At 34.6% G+C, this 20,955-nt stretch overlaps 2 protein-coding genes across 2 annotated transcripts in view; one reads left to right on the top strand and one right to left on the bottom strand.

Annotated features, from left to right (window-relative positions):
• The window catches only part of ANO3 (anoctamin 3), a 361,962-nt gene that overhangs the window by 264,370 nt on the left and 76,637 nt on the right, over positions 1–20,955 (top strand). The window lies entirely within an intron of this gene.
• On the bottom strand, positions 680–16,601 carry MUC15 (mucin 15, cell surface associated). Its single transcript, XM_007535928.2, has 4 exons — positions 16,465–16,601; positions 9,609–10,330; positions 3,746–3,895; positions 680–1,102 (listed from the first exon to the last, which is right to left on the bottom strand). The coding sequence occupies exons 2-4, from the start codon at positions 10,291–10,293 to the stop codon at positions 942–944; spliced, it is 996 nt and encodes a 331-aa protein (XP_007535990.1). The 5' UTR covers positions 10,294–10,330; positions 16,465–16,601; the 3' UTR covers positions 680–941.

The following is a 20,955-nucleotide window of genomic DNA, read 5'->3' as shown; positions in this document are numbered from 1 at the left end:
TCACTGCTTTAACTCTTGATCAAATTCTCAGACCATTAAAACCTAAATCTATATTAAAGAATATATTTTTCTTGTCAAAAGCATGTGATCATAACAAACTAGATAATACTAGAATTCAAATTAAACTATTTTTGCTCATGAAAGTGAACCTCACATGTTTTGTTTGCTTAATATTTGTATCTGTCTGCTTTTAAACCTAGACTTTATAGAGATGTATAACAAACACTATGTTTGATGATTTATTTAATATATAACAAAACCTGTAATATAATATCTTAAAACATTTTGTAACAATTAAGTTACACGTTAAAACTGTAAATACTATGTAAAAACTGACTTCTGCCACTGTGTTTTTCATTGCAATTTTGTGCTTTCCTACTATTACCCTATTAATTACAAAGGCACTTTTAATCTGACAATTTAAGGGGCTGGATGTATATGTGCTGATACAAAAAGCAAATTACTAGTCTCTCACTCCTCTCACCCTAATTTCCCAGGAATAGAAACTCTGTGCCATGTTTTATGTAGTGCTGTCAAAAGTTCCAAAAATCTCATTTTCCTTTATGAGAATGTGAATTTTGCTTGGAATTAGAACTACACAGACAAATCAGTAAAGAGATAACCCATGTTGCCAAAAAAAATTAAATGATGAAATATTTTAGATTTTATCTAGTTTTACAAATATTTCCTACTTAGAGAAATATAAAGCACAAATAAATCATGATTACTTAGATTGTTTAGCATAGCCAATAATTTTTTTAAAAAGGCAAAATTTTGGATGATTTATTTTCTCACTGTGATTTTGCTATTAATCTGAAGGCTTATGTTTTTCCTTGGTCTGACTCATATGGTCGTGTCCTTGCATCAGCTTTTAGTAGAGGAGTTTGTAAAAAAGTCAGTATGTAGAAAACTTTCATCTTCCGTTCTTTTTCCATTCAGTTTCATACTGAGGTACGAAGTGGAGGAATGTCATCCATAGGGATTCCATCTCGTGTATTTTCTTGACCTGCTGGCGTGGATGAATCATTCATATTTGGGTTGTAATAACTAGAATTGCCAAAACTCACATCGTAAGGTTCCAGTGCATTGTCTAATCGAAGAACTAAAACAATAGTGAAAAAATGTATATTGGCAGTTTGGAAAATACATACTAGGCATCTACATTATGATAGGAATTATTTTAGATGAGTAAGTTGATAAATTTTTTAGTCATGCTTTTTTTCAGATATTAGCTTTGAAATTGTAAATAAAGAGAATTATTTCAAGACAAATTTACTTCTAAGAATAAAGTAATAAGCAATTTAACTTTCAGAATTTCATGGTTGGTAATCCAAAAAACAAAAAATGGTACGAAAGGAGAGATCATATCAAAAGCATGTTAATATTTATTTTTTTTTTAAAAAAAAGGTACAGTCCTATGTATCCTTGAATTTTGAATCTTATGGTTTAAGAATCTTACCAACATATGCAGAATCTTAAATCCTGGTGTAAAAGTGAAGAGCACTAATTTAAAAATCATTGTCATTATTTTACCAAGCATTTCAATAACTTAGTCATTGAGTCATAGAAGATGGGGATGGAAGAAAGTACTTGTAAAAATAATTTAAATTTTCTTCTAAGGTCAAAGCTATCTTACATTTGATATTTTCTAGTTAATTGTACAGACTATTTTATTCTAAACAAACAATTCTTTAATGATCTTGAATTTATTTTAAGAGAAATCTTGGCACACCTTAGATATTACAAATATAATGACTAACACCAATTAAACTAGTAATGTAATTATTGTTAGGTATGCACATAGCCTACATATTTCTTAAGTCTCTGTTTATAAACCAAGTTTTCAGGAGTCTTAGGAGCTTAAGACTCAATTTTTGTCTCAAATCTTTTATTATACTTATTTTAAAAATTATTAAGGTACAATTGCATTATAACACTAGATAGGTCTCAGGTGTGGACCATTAGAAAGCAACATGTATGATGTCAGTTTTATCTTGATTTATATTTTTCTTCCCCATTAGCATCATTTAAAATTGTCTTAAAGAAGTAAAAGAGGAGTCAGGTGGTGGCACAGCGGGTTAAGTGCATGTGGTGCAAAGCCCAAGGACCAGGCATAAGGATCCTGGTTCAAGCCCCCAGCTCCCCACCTGCAGGGGAGTCGCTTCATAGGTGGTGAAGCAGGTCTGCAGGTGTCTATCTTTCTCTCCTTCTCTCTGTCTTCCCTTCCTCTCTCCATTTCTCTCTGTCCTATCCAATAACAACAACATCAATAACCACAAGGGCAGCAAAAGGGAAAATAAATAAATATTTTTTAAAAAGAAGTAAAAGAGGTAGTGTGATTACTCCTTTAAATCTTAACCCCAACATCTTAGATTGAATCATTGTGATTTTTGCATGACATTACAGATTAAAGATAATAATTTTAGTTTCAAGAATAAGTTTGGAAGCCTCTGCTATTTGAATTCCTATCCTTTAATTTTGAATAGGTCTGCTCTTACTTTTCTATGGATTTGCTAAATGCTAACACACTCCAGTTAAATTTATAATTAGTGGATGTGATTCTACAAATGAATAACAAGTTAGTTATGATCTATATTATCAAAACTTAGTAAGAATTTATCAGAGTCTCCAAGGGAATATAGCTATTTTTTTTTACAGGAGAGTATTTTTGGATAAGTCAGAAAATAATTATTTTCTTCTTAATTATAGGTGAAAATTGAGTCAACACAAGTGAATTGATTCTGTTTCTGTCCTTATTAGTCTTATATTATAAAATCAAAATCAATGCTTTAGTCTTATCAGGTACATTTGTCACTTGTACTATGGTTAGTCTTTTTTACCATATTAGTTGAATATTCCTGAATAAAGGTATAATAAGTTTTTGTCCCAAATATGCAACTCTTAGAGATTCTGTCTTGGAGACTCATTGAGATTTTAGAGGACTACTATATCTTTCAAAATCTAAAAAAAACTCCAGGTTCATGTTCACTTTTAATCATATTCCTGATACTAAGAAATCAATAAATTAAATAATATATTTGAAATTTATTGATAACAAAATTGAATGTTTTTAATCATTATAACAAAAGCCTACAATTTTATAGATATGTTTTCAGTTCTGGGATTATTATTTAAAAGCAATTACTATGCAATAAGTGGAAGTTTCAAGTGATTTTTAGATTTTACCCACAGGTCCATAATCATTTTATATTCTTTGAAAAACAAATCCTATTCTGTTTCCATACCATGAATCTTAGAATCCCTTCTAGATAATATAGTGAATGTTAGCCTCCTCAGTGAATTAAAACCACTCTGCATGGAACACTTATTTTTTTATTAATCATCTTTAATTATTGGATAGAGACAGCCATAAATTGAGAGGGAAGAGGGAGAGAGAAAGAGAGACACCAGCAGCAGTCCTTCAACATTTGCAAAACTTTCCTTCTTCAGGTGGGGTAGGAGGCTCAAACCTGGGACCTTGTGCATTATAACATGTACACTCAACCAGGTGCACCACCACCTGGCCCCTGTGTGGAACACTTTCTATTTTTTTAAATTTATTTTATTTTAATGAGAGAGACATATAATGAGACAGTTACAGATAAAAACACCAGAACTCAACCCTGTTTGACAGTGGTGCTGGGGATGATCTTAGGACCTCTGAATCTTAGGCATGAAAGTCTTATGTATAATCATTATGCTTTCTCCCCTGATTTCACAGAAGAATTTCTGAAAGTTGTTTTACCTGGTTCATTTCTGTCATCATAAAGCCGTCGATGGGAAAATGAATCTGTTTTCCTTTTACCACACAACAGGTAGCCAACAAGACTGAGCAAGGAAGCACCCAGGATAGCGCCTAAGATGGCCCCAAATACTACTCCTGTATTTCTATTGTCTAGAGAAAAAAAAAACAAAACAGTATACATTAAGTATACAGATGTCTGTTCATTTGTAAGTTCTTTATACCAATGGTTATTTAACAGTGTTCCTTAGTGTGTGTGTGTTGTGTCACAAAGTACTTTAAATTATAATTATTTAGGCAAAGTATATTTCCTGATATATCCTCACATCAAAATTTTACACTTAGTTTGATGTAAATTTTCTAAGTTTTCTAACCCTAAAAGAATTCTCATTTATAAAAATAATAAGTTCTCACCTGCAGGGGAAAAGCTTCGCAAGTGGCAAAGCAGTGCCGAAGGTGTCTCTCTCTCTCTCTCTCCTTTTCTATCTTCTGCTACCCTCTCAAATTCTGGCTGTCTTAATCTAATAAATAAATATAATACAAATAAGGTTAAAATAAATAAATAAAAATAATATTTTATGGAAGATTAAAGTTGTTACTAAGATGAAATTGAAGTAATTTTTTAATTTTGTTATTTTATTTTATTTTACAAATAGAGATAAAGCAGTAGAGACAGTGTGAGTTAAAGATAACACAGTACCAAAACTTGCTTCAATCCATTGGGGTTTAGGCTTGAACTTGGGTTGTACACATAGCAAAGCAGCTTATTGTCTGAGTCACCTGTTCTACCACCCCTATTTAAATTTTCATTTGATTTAAGAATAGGAACATAATTAGGACACTACCAAAAAGAAAATACAGACCAATATCTTTGATGAACATAGATGCTAAAATATTGAACAAATATTCTAGTCAACCGGATATAGCAGTATATTAAAAAGATTGTTCATCATGACCAAGTGGGGTTTATCCTAGGGATTTAAGGTTGGCTTAATATAAGTAAATCTATCAACGTGATCCACCACATCAATAAAAGCAAGACCAAGAACCACATCGTTGTTGTTGAGCCAGATGCTGTTGTGCGCGGGCCGCGGAGAAGAGAGAGGGGCTCCGGAGCGAAGAGAAAACACAAATCTTTATTTGCGCTGGCACCTCAGAGTTGGGTGCTAGAGAAGCAGGTTGGGCCACGTGGGGGTAGCGAAAATGGCTGCCTTATGCAGTAACCTTTCCTGCCTCTGAACACTGGAGTGAAGCGCTGGCAAGAGAGAGAGGTGAGGAAGAAGAAAGGTTTTTATAGGAGCAGCTTTCTCAAGAATGGGAAGGGGGAGGAGTAACCATAGCACTCCAGGATAGGATAACTCTTGTGAGAATGGGAAGGAGGAAGAGTAACCAAAGTACTCCGGATATCGCGGGGTTATAGACAATGTCCTGAGGGCATAACATGGTGGAACAGGCACTCCGAGAGAATGTCCCAACTCTCGCAGGAACTAGCAGTAGCCTGAGGGGACAACATGGCAGATGTGACTGCATCTGCACAATTTCCCAGAATCTGCCATGTTGTCCCCTCAGGCTACTGCTAATTCCTGGGAGAGTTGGGACATTCTCGGAGTGCCTGTTCCACCATGTTATGCCCTCAGGGCATTGTCTATATCCCTGCGATATCCTGAGTACTTTGGTTACTCCTTCCCCTTCCCATTATCGCGAAAGCTGCTTCTATAAAAACCTTTCTTCTTCCGCACCTCTCTCTCTTGCCAGCGCTTCACTCTGGTGTTCAGACGCAGTAGGAAAGGTTACTGCGTGAGGCAGCCATTTTCGCTACCCCCATGTGGCCCAACCTGCTTCTCTAGCACCCAACTCTGAGGTGCCAACGCAAATAAAGATTTGTGTTTCCTCTTTGCTCCGGACCCCCTCTTTCTTCTCCACAGCCCGCGCACTACAACACATGGTTATATCAGAAGATTCAGAGAAAGCCTTTGACAAAATACAATATCCCTTTATGATCAAAACACTACAAAAAATTGGAATAGATGGAAATTTCCTCAAGGTAGTGGAGTCTATATATAGCAAACCTACAGCCAACAGTATACTCAATGGTGAATAACTAGAAGCATTTTCACTCAGATCAGGTACTAGAAAGGGCTGCTTATTATCACCATTATTATTCAATATAATGTTGGAAATTCTTGTCATAGCAATCAGGCAGGAGCAAGGAATTCAAGGGATACAAATTAGAAGAGATGAAGTCAAATTCTCCCTTTTTGCAGATGACATGATAGTATACATATAAACCTAAGGAATCCAGCAAGAAGCTTTTGGAAATCACCAGGCAATACAGTAAGGTATCAGGCTATAAAATTAAAATTCAAAAGTCAGTGGTATTCCTCTATGAAAACACTAAGTTAGAAGAAGATGAAATTCAGAAATCAATTCATTTTACTATAGCAACAAAAACAATAAAATATCTAGGAATAAATAAACCTAACAAAAGAAGTAAAGACTTGTATACTAAAAATTATGAGTCACTACTAAAGGAAATAGAAAAACACACACAAAGAAGTGGAAAGATATTCCATCTTCATAGGTTGGAAGAATTTGCATCATTAAAATGAATAAACTACCCAAAGCCATATACAAATTTAATGCTATTCCTATCAAGATCCTAACCAGAGTTTTTAGAACACCTACAAATTTTTATATGGAACCAGAAATGACCTAGAACAATCTTGAGAAGAAAGAACAGAACTGGAGGCATCATACTCCCAGATCTCAAATTGTATTATAGGGCCATTGTAATCAAAACTTCTTCATACTAGAACATGAATAGACACACTGACCAGTGGAATAGAATTGAGAGCCCATTAGTAACACACACACCCCTGCCCCACACATACACCTATGGACATCTAATCTTTGACAAAGATGTCCAGACTATTAAATGGGAAGAGCAGAGCTTCTTGGACAAATGGTGTTGGAAAAAACTATATTTCATCAAACACAAAAGTAAATTCCAAGATGTTATACCAGAAACTGTCAAACACTTAGAGGAAAATAATGGCAGAATTATTTTCCGCATAGATTTTAAAGACATCTTCAATGAAACAAATTCAATTACAAAGATGATAAAGGCAAGTATAAACCTATGGGACTACATCAAATTAAACAGCTTCTGCACAGCAAAAGAAACCAATACCCAAACAAAAAGACCCCTCACAAAATGGGAGGAGATATTTACATGCCATACATCAGACAAGAGTTTAGTAACCAAAATATATAAAGAGCTTGCCAAACTCAACAACAAGAAAACAAATGACCCCATCCAAAAATAGGGGGAGGACATGGACAGAATACTAACCACAGAAGAGATCCAAAAGGCCAAGAAACACATGAAAAAATGCTCCGTCTTTGATTGTCAAAGAAATGCAGATATAGAGAACAATGAGATACCATTTCACTCCTGTGAGAATTTCATACATCAGAAAAGGTAGCAGTAACAAATGCTCGAGAGGTAGTGAAGACAAAGAAACTCTCCTGCACTGCTGGTGGGAATATAAATTGGTCCAACCTCTGTGAAGAGCAGTCTGGAGAACTTTCAGAAGGCTAGAAGTGGACCTACCCTATGATCCTGAAGTTCCTCTCCTGGGGATACACCCTAAGGATTGCAACACACCCATTCAAAAAGATTTGTGTATACCCATGTTCATAGTAGCACAATTTGTAATAGCCAAAATGTGGAAGCAACCCAGGTGTCCAACAACAGAAAAGTAGCTGAGCAAGTTATGGTATATAGGCACAATGAAATACTACTCAGCTATTAAAAAATAGTGATTTCACCATTTTCAGCCCATCTTGGATGGAGTTTGAAAAAATCATGTTAAGTGAAATAAGTCAGAAACAGAAGGATAAATATGGGATGATCTCATTCACAGGCAGAAGTTGAAAAACAAGATCAGGAAAGAAAAGGCAAGAATAACCTGAACTGGAGTTGGTATAAAAGACTGGGGTGGGTGGTTGGGGGAGGGGGAGAGTACAGGTCCTAGAAAAGTATGACAGAGGACCTAGTGGGGGTTGTATTGTTATATGGAAAACTGAGAAATGTTATGCATGTACAAACTATTGTGTTTACTGTTCACTGTAAAACATTAATCCCCCAATAAAGAAATTTAAAAAAGAATAGTAACATAATTAAAATATATGTATATAGGGAGACAAAAGTGAATGTATTTAAAAACTGCTTATGAAATATCAGACTTACATAGGAGTGAAAAGCTATACGAAAAAACAGCTAAAACAAAAATATATACATACATAAATTATATTGGTTGCAGTGCTATTAGAAACCTGCTTTTCAGAATTTAAAGTATTCTTTATGCACTAACAACTTTCTAAGAAAATATGCATATACACGTTTGAGTTTACATTATAAATATAAGCTGTAAGCATGTGAAAATCAGTGAGTTTATTAAAAAAAATTCCTTTTTAGTTTTTAGTTTCAGAGAAGCAAAGTCATAGTGGAACTTTTAAAAATCAAAAACTTTCCTGTCATTCCTAAATGAAACATAAAAATGTCCTCATAATATATTTTTCTTGTATTTTTGCTAAGGAAAAACTTAAGATGGGTTTCTTTTTGTGGAGTTTGTGTATACTTAAAAATGTGAGTTTTGGGAGTTGGGCGGTAGCACCACGGGCTAAGTGTGCGGCGCAAAGCGCAAGGACCAGGTAAGGATTCAGGTTAGAGCCCCTGGATCCCCACCTGCAGGGGAATAACTTCACAAGCGGTGAGGCAGCTGTGCAGGTGTCTTTCTCTATCCCTCTGTCTTCCCCTCCTCTCTCCATTTCTCTCTGTCCTATCTAACAAGGAAGACATCAATAGCAACAACAATAATAACTACAACAATGAACAAAACAACAAGGGCAACAAAAGGGAAAATAAATAAATACAAAAAATTAAAAAATATATGTGTTATATGTGCCTGTGTTCACTATGTGAAATTTATAAATACAGGGGTGGTGATATAGCCTTGTTCATGCATTAAGCCCAGGTTCAAATCCTCAGTGAAAAGTAGCACTGTGTCTGGTATGCTGTGAAAGTATACATAGCTCTACACACAACAAAGAGGAAGGAGAAGGAGGAGAAGGAAGGGGAGGAGTAGGAGGAGGACAAGAAGGAGTAGGAGGAGAAGAGAGAAAAGGAAAGAAGAGAAAGAGATTATAAATCTATTATTTTATTTAATTTTGGGGCACACATTTGTGACTGTAGAGCACCGAAAACGTGAAATTCTGAGTAGTCGTTCAACAATTATGTGAAAACTGTTATTTTCTGCCTAAACTAGTACTTAATTTTTCCACGACTCATCAGATTCCAGTATATCAAAGACAAGTATATGCTAGTCAAAGACATATATTTCTTTTTTTAATTTTCTTATATTTATTTCCTTTTGTTGCCCTTGTTGTCTTGTTATTGTAGTTATTACTATTGTTGTTGATGTCATTGTTTGATATAACAGAGAGAAATAGAGAGAGGAAGGGAAGACAAAGAGAAGGAGAGAAATACAGACCTGCTTCACCGCCGTGAAGCAACTCCCCTGCAGGTAGGGAGGTGGGGGTTTGAACCTGCTGGTCCTTGTGCTTTGCCCTACTGCCTGACTCTCAAAGATATATATTTATTTCTATATGGTTTTTGCTATTTCCAGTACACATCCCAGGACCATCCTGACCCGACCACCCCACCCCCCAAGTGGGAGAATCACGATTACTACTGTAGCCTTCTTTATTTTCTGATAAACCATATTCCTTAGACATAGCCTCTTTGGCTAATGTAGAGAATTGGCTCCATACAAGGGAAAATATAATATTTGTTTATATTTACCTTCCTGGGGGTCTGATCCGTTTGGAAAGATCTTTGAATTATTGGTGAATTTTGAGGTGGGTTGTAGTGTTTCTGTTTCTTGATAGGGGATAAAACCCACCATACTCTCAGTGGTTGTGGCAAGCCATATATCTGATTCTGTTAACATGGGGGTCACAGACATTGTGGTTGATACTGAAGAGAAGGTGCCAACTGAAGAACTGTTTTCAGGAATTGTCATGGTTTCATTTTCAAAGGAAGAAGTGAAATTATCTGAAGATATAATAGATGTAGCACTAGAAAGTTCTGAGTCTGGAATACTAGTTTCTTCTGCCACAGATGAGTTCAAAGGGAATTTAGAAACAAAGTTGCCGAGTGAGGGAGAGCTTGTAGACAACGTGGATGTGGATTTCAAATTTGCAGAAAATTCTGTTGACAGATTACCTAAAGTATCTGTTATTCCATACATTGTATCTGTTGAACCTACAAAAGAGGTATTACTTACATTTGGATTAAACGTTTCTCCTTTTTCTTTATCTAACTTTAATTTTAGTTTACTTTCCAAAGGAAATTTTTTTTCTGTTGTCTTCAAATCATTTGCAGTGGTTTGTATTGTGTTTACTTCTAGATCTCCTTTCCCATAACTTCCAATCATTAATGAGCTCAATAGGGTTGAAATCAACAGAATTTTGGCAGAGGTCAACATTGTAGCCTTCCTTATTACTGGTGATGGCAACGAGAATCTGAAATAAAATGTCAGTCACTAGGATTACTATATGAAGTGTTGGATTATTTTAAAATATATCCCCATTGTTAAAGACTGTGGGTTTGAACGTCAAGTTTCTGAGGATGGTATTGTGTTAGCTCAACCAAGTGTGCCACCACTTGGTCCCAAGACTTCAATTTTTATTTTCTATATATTCCTTTGTACCTCCCCCTATGCAAATGCTATGCCAATATATATATATATATATATATATATATATATATATATATGTATATATATACATATATATATATATATACACGTATATATATATATATAGGCTCAACTACTACCATTCTAATATATCAAAGATTTAGTTTGGAACACGTTAAAATGTATACAATATTTATGTTTTACAGTGTATATAATATATACTTATATAAATATTTGCAAGTATATATAGAATGCTAAATATTTAACATATATATATAATTCAGGTCACTAGAATTTATTTCTTCAAGATTATCTAAAAAATCATGCTATTTATTGAAATGTAAGTTAGAATGTTTTGTGTAAGATGTTATTAATTTTTGTACTAAATACCGCATTTCAAGTGAGCCACCCCTTTATCCACTTGAAAATATTTTACAAGTAACTGATTTGAAATTAACATTCTTTTATAATAATATTTTTCACTTCATTGAGAACTTTTGTTTTATAATCCCAAATTGGGACTATCAGAAAGATGTTCAGATTTTAGGTTGTTCTTTAATCATGATTCCTAATTGTACAAATAAAAAGTGAGGTAGGAAGTGAGTGTGGAAAAAATTACCTAGCAGGGTCAGGTGGTGGTGATTTATGATATAAATTAGGTAATATGTTGTTTAATATTTACATATAAAAACTACCAAACTGTACCTAGAGATAGTATATATGACACCCACAAACCTAATGTACAGCTTTAAATGCCAGTTGTATTGTGTGTTTCCATGTATACAATATCCCAGATTGTAAAAAAAAACCTAAAAACTAAAATGATTAAAAGTCAGAAAATTAATTACTTGTAACCGGGTGGTATAGTTGGGTAAACATAGAAAGGACTTTTGCATGCTAGTGATATTCACTTTTTCACCTGTTGCAGATTTCATAGGTACATGCAGTTGCAATAATTCTGCTTATATTGCATTCACTTTTCTGTGGTAACCGGGAAAGGTTTCTTTAGAACATAAAAATGGTTTTAAAAACTATAAAACATACTTCTATGATATATAAATGCATATATATATATATCTTGTATATTTTCTCATTAAGTTCTTAGCAGAAACAATCTAAAAAATACTGAGATCAGTAGTTCCATCTTTTGGATAGAACTTTACAGTAAAGTATAAAAATCTAAAGGATGTGTGTGAGGAAGTATTAAGATCATTCAATTAAAATGTTTACATTAAAGTCACTAATAACTCAGCTATGTAACAAGAGTTGAAAGAAATAATAAAATTAGTTATTCAGTGGCTTTTCAGAAAGTTTTAGAAGAATGAATTACTCAGCTAAAAAATTGAAGATCATTTTAGAAGTGTTTCTCATCAACATTTGCTTACTACTGCATCTCCAAATATTATTATATTTAATCAAAATAACTTCTGAGTCCATTTTTGAGCTCTGGAAAAATAAAGCCTGCAGACATAGTAATTACTTTTTAATTCTAATTTAAGAAAGATATAAAAAATATTACTGTCTTTTCTAGATAATTCCATCACCACATCATTTACAGATTACTATTAATAACATGTGCTTACCCCAGATGATTATTAGTAAAATGTGTGTGGTAACCCCATAACCTAGATTTTCTGCCAACATTTTATTAAACTGTTTTCTCACCTGAATACATTCAGAGTAAAATTCTGTCTATTTTTAAAATGCGTACATTAGCAAGCCAGGGGAACTTCTCAGTCTTGTATGCCAGTTTCCCAAGTTCTACAGCTACTCTTGGGCTGAGTAGTGCTCCCACTCTCCCTCACATTCTCTCATGATAGAAAAAATAAATCTTTAAACTGGAAAAAAATGTCTCTTATTTGCCATGTATGCAATACAAGTTCAATTCTGGCCCTCACCACACTGGGAGAAGGAATTCTGGCCCTCACTACAGTGTCTTTCCCTCCCTCCGTCTCTGTCTTTTTAACTTAAAAAATGCACTCTGTCTTTTTAACTTAAAAAATGCATTAGTGAACTTCCAAAAATGACTATATAAATGTATATGCTTTTAAAAATGTTTTATTTATTTTGGATAGAGACAAAGAAATTGAGATGGGAGGGAGAAATAGAGGAGAGAGACAGAGATACACCAGCAGCCCTACCTCACCTCATTGCTCATGAAGCTTTCTCATTGCTGGTGGTGACCAAGTGTTTGAACTGGGTCATTGCTCACTGCAGTGTGTGTGCTCAGTAAGGTGCACCACTGCCTGGCCCCTACATAAGCATTTTCATTGCATTTTTTTTCTATTTTGTTTGACAAGACAGAGAGAAAATGAGAGAGAGAGAGAGAGAGAGAGAGAGCTGCAGACCTGCTTCAACACTTGTGAAACTTCTCCCCTAAAAGAGGGGATTGGGAGCTTGAACCCAGGTTCTTGTACATGTTGATATGTGCAATTAACTGGGTGCTCAACCACCTGACCTCCCCTATGGATGCGTTCTTCAGAAGCATTATTTTTCTCTTGCATCCTGTTAAATTCATAGCAAATGCAAGACTTCTTCATTATCTACTCACACTGATCAGAAAAGCTTATGTGTTTTACTTGGTCATGCAGCTTATTTTTATTACTGTGCAGTTTGATTTGCTGTCTCTAAATATAGGCCTCTCACCAATTCTCACTCTAATTAAGTAATCACCAGAAGGAGAAACGGTCCTTAACTGTTCTTCCTATTTTCTCATGTTTCATGAGGAACATGGCATTGACTCCCTTCATGTAATGAAAATCCACATATTAGGAATCAACAAAGTGAGTTTTGTTTTTTCTATTTCACTCTCCCTGTAACATTAAACCACCAAGGGGATATTTCTATCTTTTACCCAATTTTTGATTGTAACTTGAAAATCTAAGGAATCAACACCCAAAATGAGCCAAGGATTTGGTTACTGCTTATAATTTATCTCCAGGACAAGAGAGTGAAAGGGAAGCAAGGAATATGGTAAATAAAGTGGTGTATTGTGAATACTAGTTGCACTTTATTCAGAAACAAATCTTGCTATAGGTAAATCTTCCATGAATGTTTATTTATTACTGTTTTTCTGGTATGACAATCACAGACAACTTAGCTACTGTTCTCTGGCTTTTAAGGCAACCAGGTTACATACCTAGCTCAGGTCCCTTGATCTTTATGGATAGAAATAGCTAGGCACTGAAGCCATTGCTATTCAGAACTCCAAACCTGAACTTTGATGATAATAAGAACTAAGTATTTTTGATTCACTTCAACTCCATTCTGAAATTAACAAAAGGACCTTATAAGCTGCAAATGCCAGTGGAACTCTGGAGGACGACAAAAGAATCCTGCATTCTTTATCTTTACACATGTTTCTCAGTTTCTCTTCATTTTAGAGTTCAATTAATTTATCCATACTCTATACTTGTTATATAGAGCTATGCTAGATAATGAACACCATACATGTATGTGTCCATGGTTATCTGTCAACTATGTACAAGTATATGCAGACAGAATGTGGGGTGAAAGAAAAGTAAAATTATAGTGGAAGGAAAATTAGAAGTACCAAGCAACATTGTCTACCATCTTGTTTTCTGTTCCCTCATTCTTTTAGACGAAAATTCCTGAAAAGAAATTTCAGGTATAAAATAGGAATAGAACTACATCTATGACAAACTTAAAAATACTTAAAGGCTATACTTATTATAAAGACAACATAAAAAGGATTTTCACTTATTTTGTGAAACTTTAAACTCTAATTCTAAACTTTTATCTACTGTGCAAAATAATATGTTTATATTTAACAATTTTTATAATATATTTTCTGATCATGTGAGTTTCACTACCATATATATACATATATCACAAAGAGAATGAAGTTCTCTACCATGTATTTGATGTTGAGTACTAGTTTTATTATTTGAAAGTCTTCAGAAATTAGTGAGGAAAAAAAAACTGTATCTGGTTAGGGAAGTCATTCCATACCCTATATGTGTTTTAATCTCCCTTCAATGCATATCATTCTGTCCAGCTTTTGAGTCATACTAGTTTTATAATAAGCGGTGAAAATAAGGAGGTGTGTTGGTATGAGCCAGGTAATCATCCTATGCAAAGAAAAATACTAGTCATTCTGAGCAAGGTAAACTTTTATTCTCTCTCTCTCTCTCTCTCTCTCTCTCTCTATATATATATATATATATATATATATATACACATATATATACATATATATGTATATATATGTGTATATATATAATCTTAGATACACTTATGGTATAATATAAAATGTTTCTGTAGTAAACTAACCGGAGTATACATAATACTACTCTTTCTCATTTGCTTTAGATCACTTTAGGTAACAGATTTCAAACTGCACTTAAAACAAATGGCTTTGCTTTCCTTTGTCATAGGAAACACAGTCTGACACTAGCCGGTATCTCAGACATATCTCAAGTATTAATCTGACTGTCCTTTCAATCATGTACACAATTGTGTTCCCTCCAAATGAAATTGCCCCAGTAAATGAGATCACAAGGAATTATGCTTCTGGAAATTTATCTTTTTTTTTTTTAAAGGTGTCTTTTATCAAGAGAATTTTGAAAGAGTGAGACTACTCTACTAACCAGAAAGTGTGATTGTATCTGAGGATTTTAGGCATATTCGTTGAGTTGGATTTTAAAATAAAAGAAAAAATTACTTCCCCCCAGGGAAAAATACAAGTAAGTCTGTGAACATTAGGCTAATTAAAAAAACAAGTATGCTTAAATCCAAAATGTGTGAATGTTCTGATTATGGCATTTTAGGAATTTTTGCTTACAAATTTCATTACTTCAAAAGTCAGGGAGTGGCAAGCTTAGAAAGAGAAACTGCCATCACAATGAATAGTCTGAACCCAATTACTCAAGTATGGGTTTTTCAGACTTATACTTCACTGTCTCTAGGAACAGTCTTTATAGATCAAATATAAATAGAAAATGGTTAAATAGTAAAAAGGACATACTTTTAATAAAAAGAAATATTACATAATCAAAAACTAAAATACTTTTAAAATAATACTCCTATCTTAATCTTATTGCAGTTTAAATTGCTAATAAATACTAGACTTGTGTATATTTTGCCAAATTTAAGTTAAAATCTTTGGAATTATAGAAGCGACTTTTTCCCCCCCAAAACTGCTATATTCTGAGCAGGGAAGTTAATATAATGGTTACACAAAAACAGTTCTCATGCTTCAGGCTCCTAAAAAGAAGATTTAATCCAACATACAGACAGAATCCAGAGATGAGCAGTATTCTGATAAAACAAACAAACAAACAAAAAAACGTACTACATTTTATAGCCTGGTGGTTGTGCTCCTGATAAAAGGTATATGTGACCATGTTCATGGACCTGGATTCAAGCAGTGAAGCAGTGTTGTAGGTGTCTCTCTCTCTCTCTCTCTTCCTTTTATATCCTCCTTCTCTTTAATTCTTTGACTCTATCTAATAAGTGAATAAATTAAATTAAAGAGTCAAGAAGACTTATTTAAAAACTACTATATTTTAATACTGTAGCAAAAATGTAACTTTTATACTAGATGCATCATTTAAATATAACTATTTAATTTATAGCCATGTTATAATTTCCACTATAAATATTTGAAAACTTAAGAAATAGCATGTTCTAAGTAAGATTTTAATTTAATTCATCAGCTGGCTTCATCATCTATCAAATTTGGCAGTAATTCTTGAAGTTAACTTACTTAACAATGCAAATAATTATTTTCAAAGCTAATTGCTTAATGAAACAGCTACTTTCTTTACAAGGGTCTCAACTACTCACCAGGCTAGTTCCTCAAAAATTCATCCAGTTTTGATTCACTTTAGTAAATGTAAGAACGAAGGAGGTAAAAAGGGAGAAGGGAGAGAGGGAGAGAAAGAGTGAAACAAAGAGGTGGGGGCTGGTATTCCCATGTAACTAGTATACCCTTACCTTCAGATCTAGGAGGTGTTTACAAACAGGAATTAGAATATCACAGTGGACCTGGTTGAAATGAGTCCGATATGCACTTGAGAAAATAGATGTGTGATGTGTGCAGATGTCTCACTGAACTGAATGGCAGAGAAACAAAACTAGGTGGGGCTGGCCAGTGTCCTGCTTCTGTAATAGAGCACTCAGGAACTTGACTGACCTGCTTCTCAGCTGTCAGCATTAGTATAATCATCTCATTCAAGCTTAAAAAAGAGAAAGTACAACCCTCCTGCTTTCATAGGTTGGTTGTTTTGACTTGGGGGCAGGTTAATTATTTTCAGGGGGTGGCAGAACACGGAGCATCCACTTACTGTACTGTATGTAAAAAAGGTCAGAAGTTAGTTACATTCCCTGGTGTATCAAGAGTTACTGACACACATTGGTTCTTCCCTTTGCGAGTGAGAAACCAAAATGAGTCATACCTGCACCTGTTGCTCTGTGAGGGCTCTACATTATTTTCCTAACTCATAAACAAATCTTTCTCATAGCAAGTCATACTATAAAAACCTGAATTGGAAAAAAAATGTAGTGGGGTCAGTAGTAAGCAGTCATTGTTGTGCACTGAAACCAGTTTTACAGGAAATCAAAGTTAACACAAAGTGAATTCGTGTGTATTGGAACCTGTGAAAAAGCTGTGAAGTGATGAGTTAGACACAATTGCCAGGACTCAAAACAAGATGTCTTGCTGATTTTCGAGAGTTTAGGGAGTAGCTGAGTGTGTGTAATGTTCCTGAATATTCCTGGGAGTCTTTTAGATTAAGTAGTTTCTATCCTGTGTTTGCTGTGCTTTTACTCTCAATTTAGAAGCTGGAAAGTTTCTAAATTTAATCAAGCTTGGGTAACACTTGATTTAATACTGAAGTTGAGTAACAACCTGGCACACTTCCTTCGCTTCCTTTCACAGCTTATGAAAGGGAGAAGAATGAAACTGCACTTTCTGGGATATACTGCTCATCAATATTTGGGAATGGAGCCAAGATCTGTTCAGTTTGGTGTGCCTGGTATTTCTACCTGGATTTTGTTGTATAGAGAGATAGATTTCCGACTGCTGAAATGTAAAATGAAACTTTACCTAAGTTTCAGAAGCTTCAAATCGAGACGCAGAAAAGATCTGCCCAGTTACTTGGTCCTGGAAAAGGAAAAAGTAATTCTATAGTGTTAAATTTACTCAAGTCCAGAGATGCCTTCAGTATTTGATTATAAATTAAACCAACCATGAAAAAAAAATTCACTGAAATGATGTTTAAGTTGTAAATGAAGTAGTCTGAAGAAAATAAAAAACTAATGGAATAACAAGTTATAAGGCAGTAGCTTAGTAGAAGTCAGCTTGTGACTTTCGGATAAGGCAGTTTCTAGGAAAGAATTTAACTGAAAAATTATTTTATGTCAGTACATAGAGAACTGAGCATGACTTGGCAGAATTTGATGTACTATACTTATAGGAACTTTCCTAAATCAAAGTATGAGTGTCTTTATCCTACTTAAATATAATAGGCTATACCTAGACTGGAAATTATAACGTACTATTGCTATAATTATACACTTTCACTGCTGTGAGAGCCATAGTTTATACCTCAAGGCCTTTTTTCCTGAAGCCCTTATAAGTAGCCTCAAAATTTTTTTCAATATTGTTTTCTGACAACCATAATCAATTTGATTCAAACAGACTTACAGTTAAATCCTATTCTCCTTGTCTTGAGCATGTATGGAAGTGAAATTATAAAGTAAAAACTTTACATATAACACCTTCGTTATTACTGAACTGTGATCATTAAGTCTCCTGAATTGCAGTCAATAATTTCTTACCAAGCAAGTGTGAATGAGATACACTTCCAGGTATTACCCTGTTCTAAGTAAAGCCAATCCCAGTTTGGCTTTTATTTCTCTAGGTGAACTCAACGATAAGAATAATTGCCTGACAATTTCATCAGCCTGGGAAGACAAAAGTCAGCTGAGAGGACACATTATGCAATTCCTGTATTATCTTCTTAGACTTACCTATGGTCCTTTTCATCTGGCACTCTCTAGTGGCTTTACACCAAGCAGTTAAGTTTCCCAATATATATTGGAAGAGGAAATGTCTCTTCTTTGTTTGAAATGGTGAAACCACTTAGAAGTGAAATACTTAAAACAGGAAGTCACTGATGGATCTGTAAACAACCAGATTTGAGTTGGCAAAATAGCTCACCTGCATAGTGCACCTGATTTGCCATGCTACAACCCAAGTTCAAGTCCATCTTCCATTGCATTAGAGAAAGTGTCATTGATGTGGTAGCTTTCCCTCTCTCTATTTGTCTTTGAAAAAAGTCAACTTGGAATAGTGAAGTCCTGGCAATGATAAAAAATATTAAATTTTCAATTAATGAAAATTAAAAAAAAATTAAAAAGAAAATAGAAAGTTAGGAGCAGTGTGCCACAAATAAAATCCAAATGTTGTTCCATATCTGAAATGATATTTAAAAAAAAATCCTAGGTCATCACATGACCAATACTGTTACACATAAGAAACTTCTGAGCAGACATGTTACAATACTCTAGAAACAAAATTCAGGACCCTGGTCTCCACCTGCTAGGAAGAAGTTTCAAGAGCAGTGGAGTAGTGTTGCTGATGCATCTCTCTCTTTCTCTCTCTGCCTCTTGATTTCTATCTGTCTCTATCCAAGAAATGCATAAAGTATTATACATATTTATTTATTAAAAACAAAGGTAATACTAAACCTATCTGGGTTATACTTAAGAGTCTTACTTTTATTAGAAATTTATTAAATTATATTCATCCTTATCTATATTTTTGTTCCATGGAAGTATAGTAAGTATGGTTGATCACACACATTGGCATTTGCAAAAACCTGCTTTCAAGCCCCTACTTCCCACTCGCAAGGTGGTGAAGCAGTGTTGCAGGAGTCTCTCTCTCTCTCTCCCTTTCTACTTCCGCTTTCCATCTCAGTTTCTATCTCTTTCCAATAAATAATATATACAATATTTTATAGTTGTGTAGTACTTATTTATTCTTTAATTTTTTAATTATAAATTTTATTTATTTACAAAAAGGAAACACTGACAAAACCATAGGATAAGAGGGGTATAACTCCACACAATTCCCACCATCAGAACTCCATATCTCATTTCCTCCCTTGATAGATTTTCTATTCTTTTTTAAATTTTTTATTTATAAAGAGGAAACACTGACAAAACCATAGGGTAAGAGGGTAAGAGGGGTACAACTCCACACAATTTCCACCCCAGAACTCTGTATCCCATCCCCTTCCCTGATAGCTCTCCTATTCTTTAGGAAAGAAAGTATGGACCCAAGGTCATTGTGGAATGCAGAAGGTGGAAGGTCTGGTTTCTGTAATTGTTTCCCAACTGAACATGGTCTTTGACAGGTCAATCCATACTCCCGTCCTGACTCTCTCTTTCCCTAGTGGTGTGGGATTCTGGGGGAATCGGAGCTCCAGGACACATTGGTGGGGTTGTCTTTTCAGGGAAGTCTGGTTGGCATTATGCTAGTATCTGGAACCTGGTGGCTGAAAAATGAGTTAACACACAATGCCAAACAAATTGTTGACTAACCATGAAACTAAAGGCTGGAATAGCGCAGATGAAGAGTTGGGGGAGGGGTGTCTCCGTTTTGCACATAGCTGATAGGCATATTTTAGTTATATTCCAAAGGGACTGTGGATATATTCTCTAATTTCATTCCAGGTGGTTCACTTCCTAACAAAGTCCAAAAACTAGATATAGACCAGGTCCCATGAAGTGTGTATGTTCACATTATCCATAAATTAGGGCAAAATATATACCTGAAAACAAAAGTACACAATAATCTACAATGAGTCAGTATAAAGTTCATAATGAAATAGTGTCTACTTAGACTCAGATACACTCCTCACCTATTTCCTATTACAGTTCTCTCACTCACTCCAAAGCTAACCTTATTAAAGCAAGAACTGCAAATGCTGAATAAGGGCAAGAAACTGGCATATTTTAACAATGACTTTTTAGTCAATATCAGGCAACCCCATCAGTTGAGGCCCTATTCTGAGAGTCCTGAGATTCCCAAACAGACTTCTTCTGTTCATAGGGAATCTTTTGACTTATAAGCAGTTGGTCAGAAATACAGTGATTCTACCTGAGGTAGCAACTGTCATATGAAGTGGAGGACAGTCTTGGGAAATTAAATCATGTATTTGTAGAATCTGATATGCTATCTCTGGGTAGATGCCAAAATTGAACTGAATTGACTTAGGTTCTAGAATACTGCTGTCTGAGAACTGCTTGCTGGCATGGAGAAGCTAAGCTACAGCCTCACTTGAAGTTGCTCTCAGGGACACATAAACACACACACACACACACACACACACACACACACACTGAGAGAGAAAGAAAAGAGAGGCTGCAGGCAGAGGAGAAAAAGATAATGAAAGTGTGAGGGATTAATTAGATGAAATA

The sequence above is a fragment of the Erinaceus europaeus genome, chromosome 17, assembly GCF_950295315.1.
Source record: "Erinaceus europaeus chromosome 17, mEriEur2.1, whole genome shotgun sequence".
Lineage (NCBI taxonomy): Eukaryota > Metazoa > Chordata > Mammalia > Eulipotyphla > Erinaceidae > Erinaceus > Erinaceus europaeus.
The sequence above is the reverse complement of the archived record's forward strand: the minus strand, read 5'-3'. Positions and strand labels throughout refer to the sequence as shown.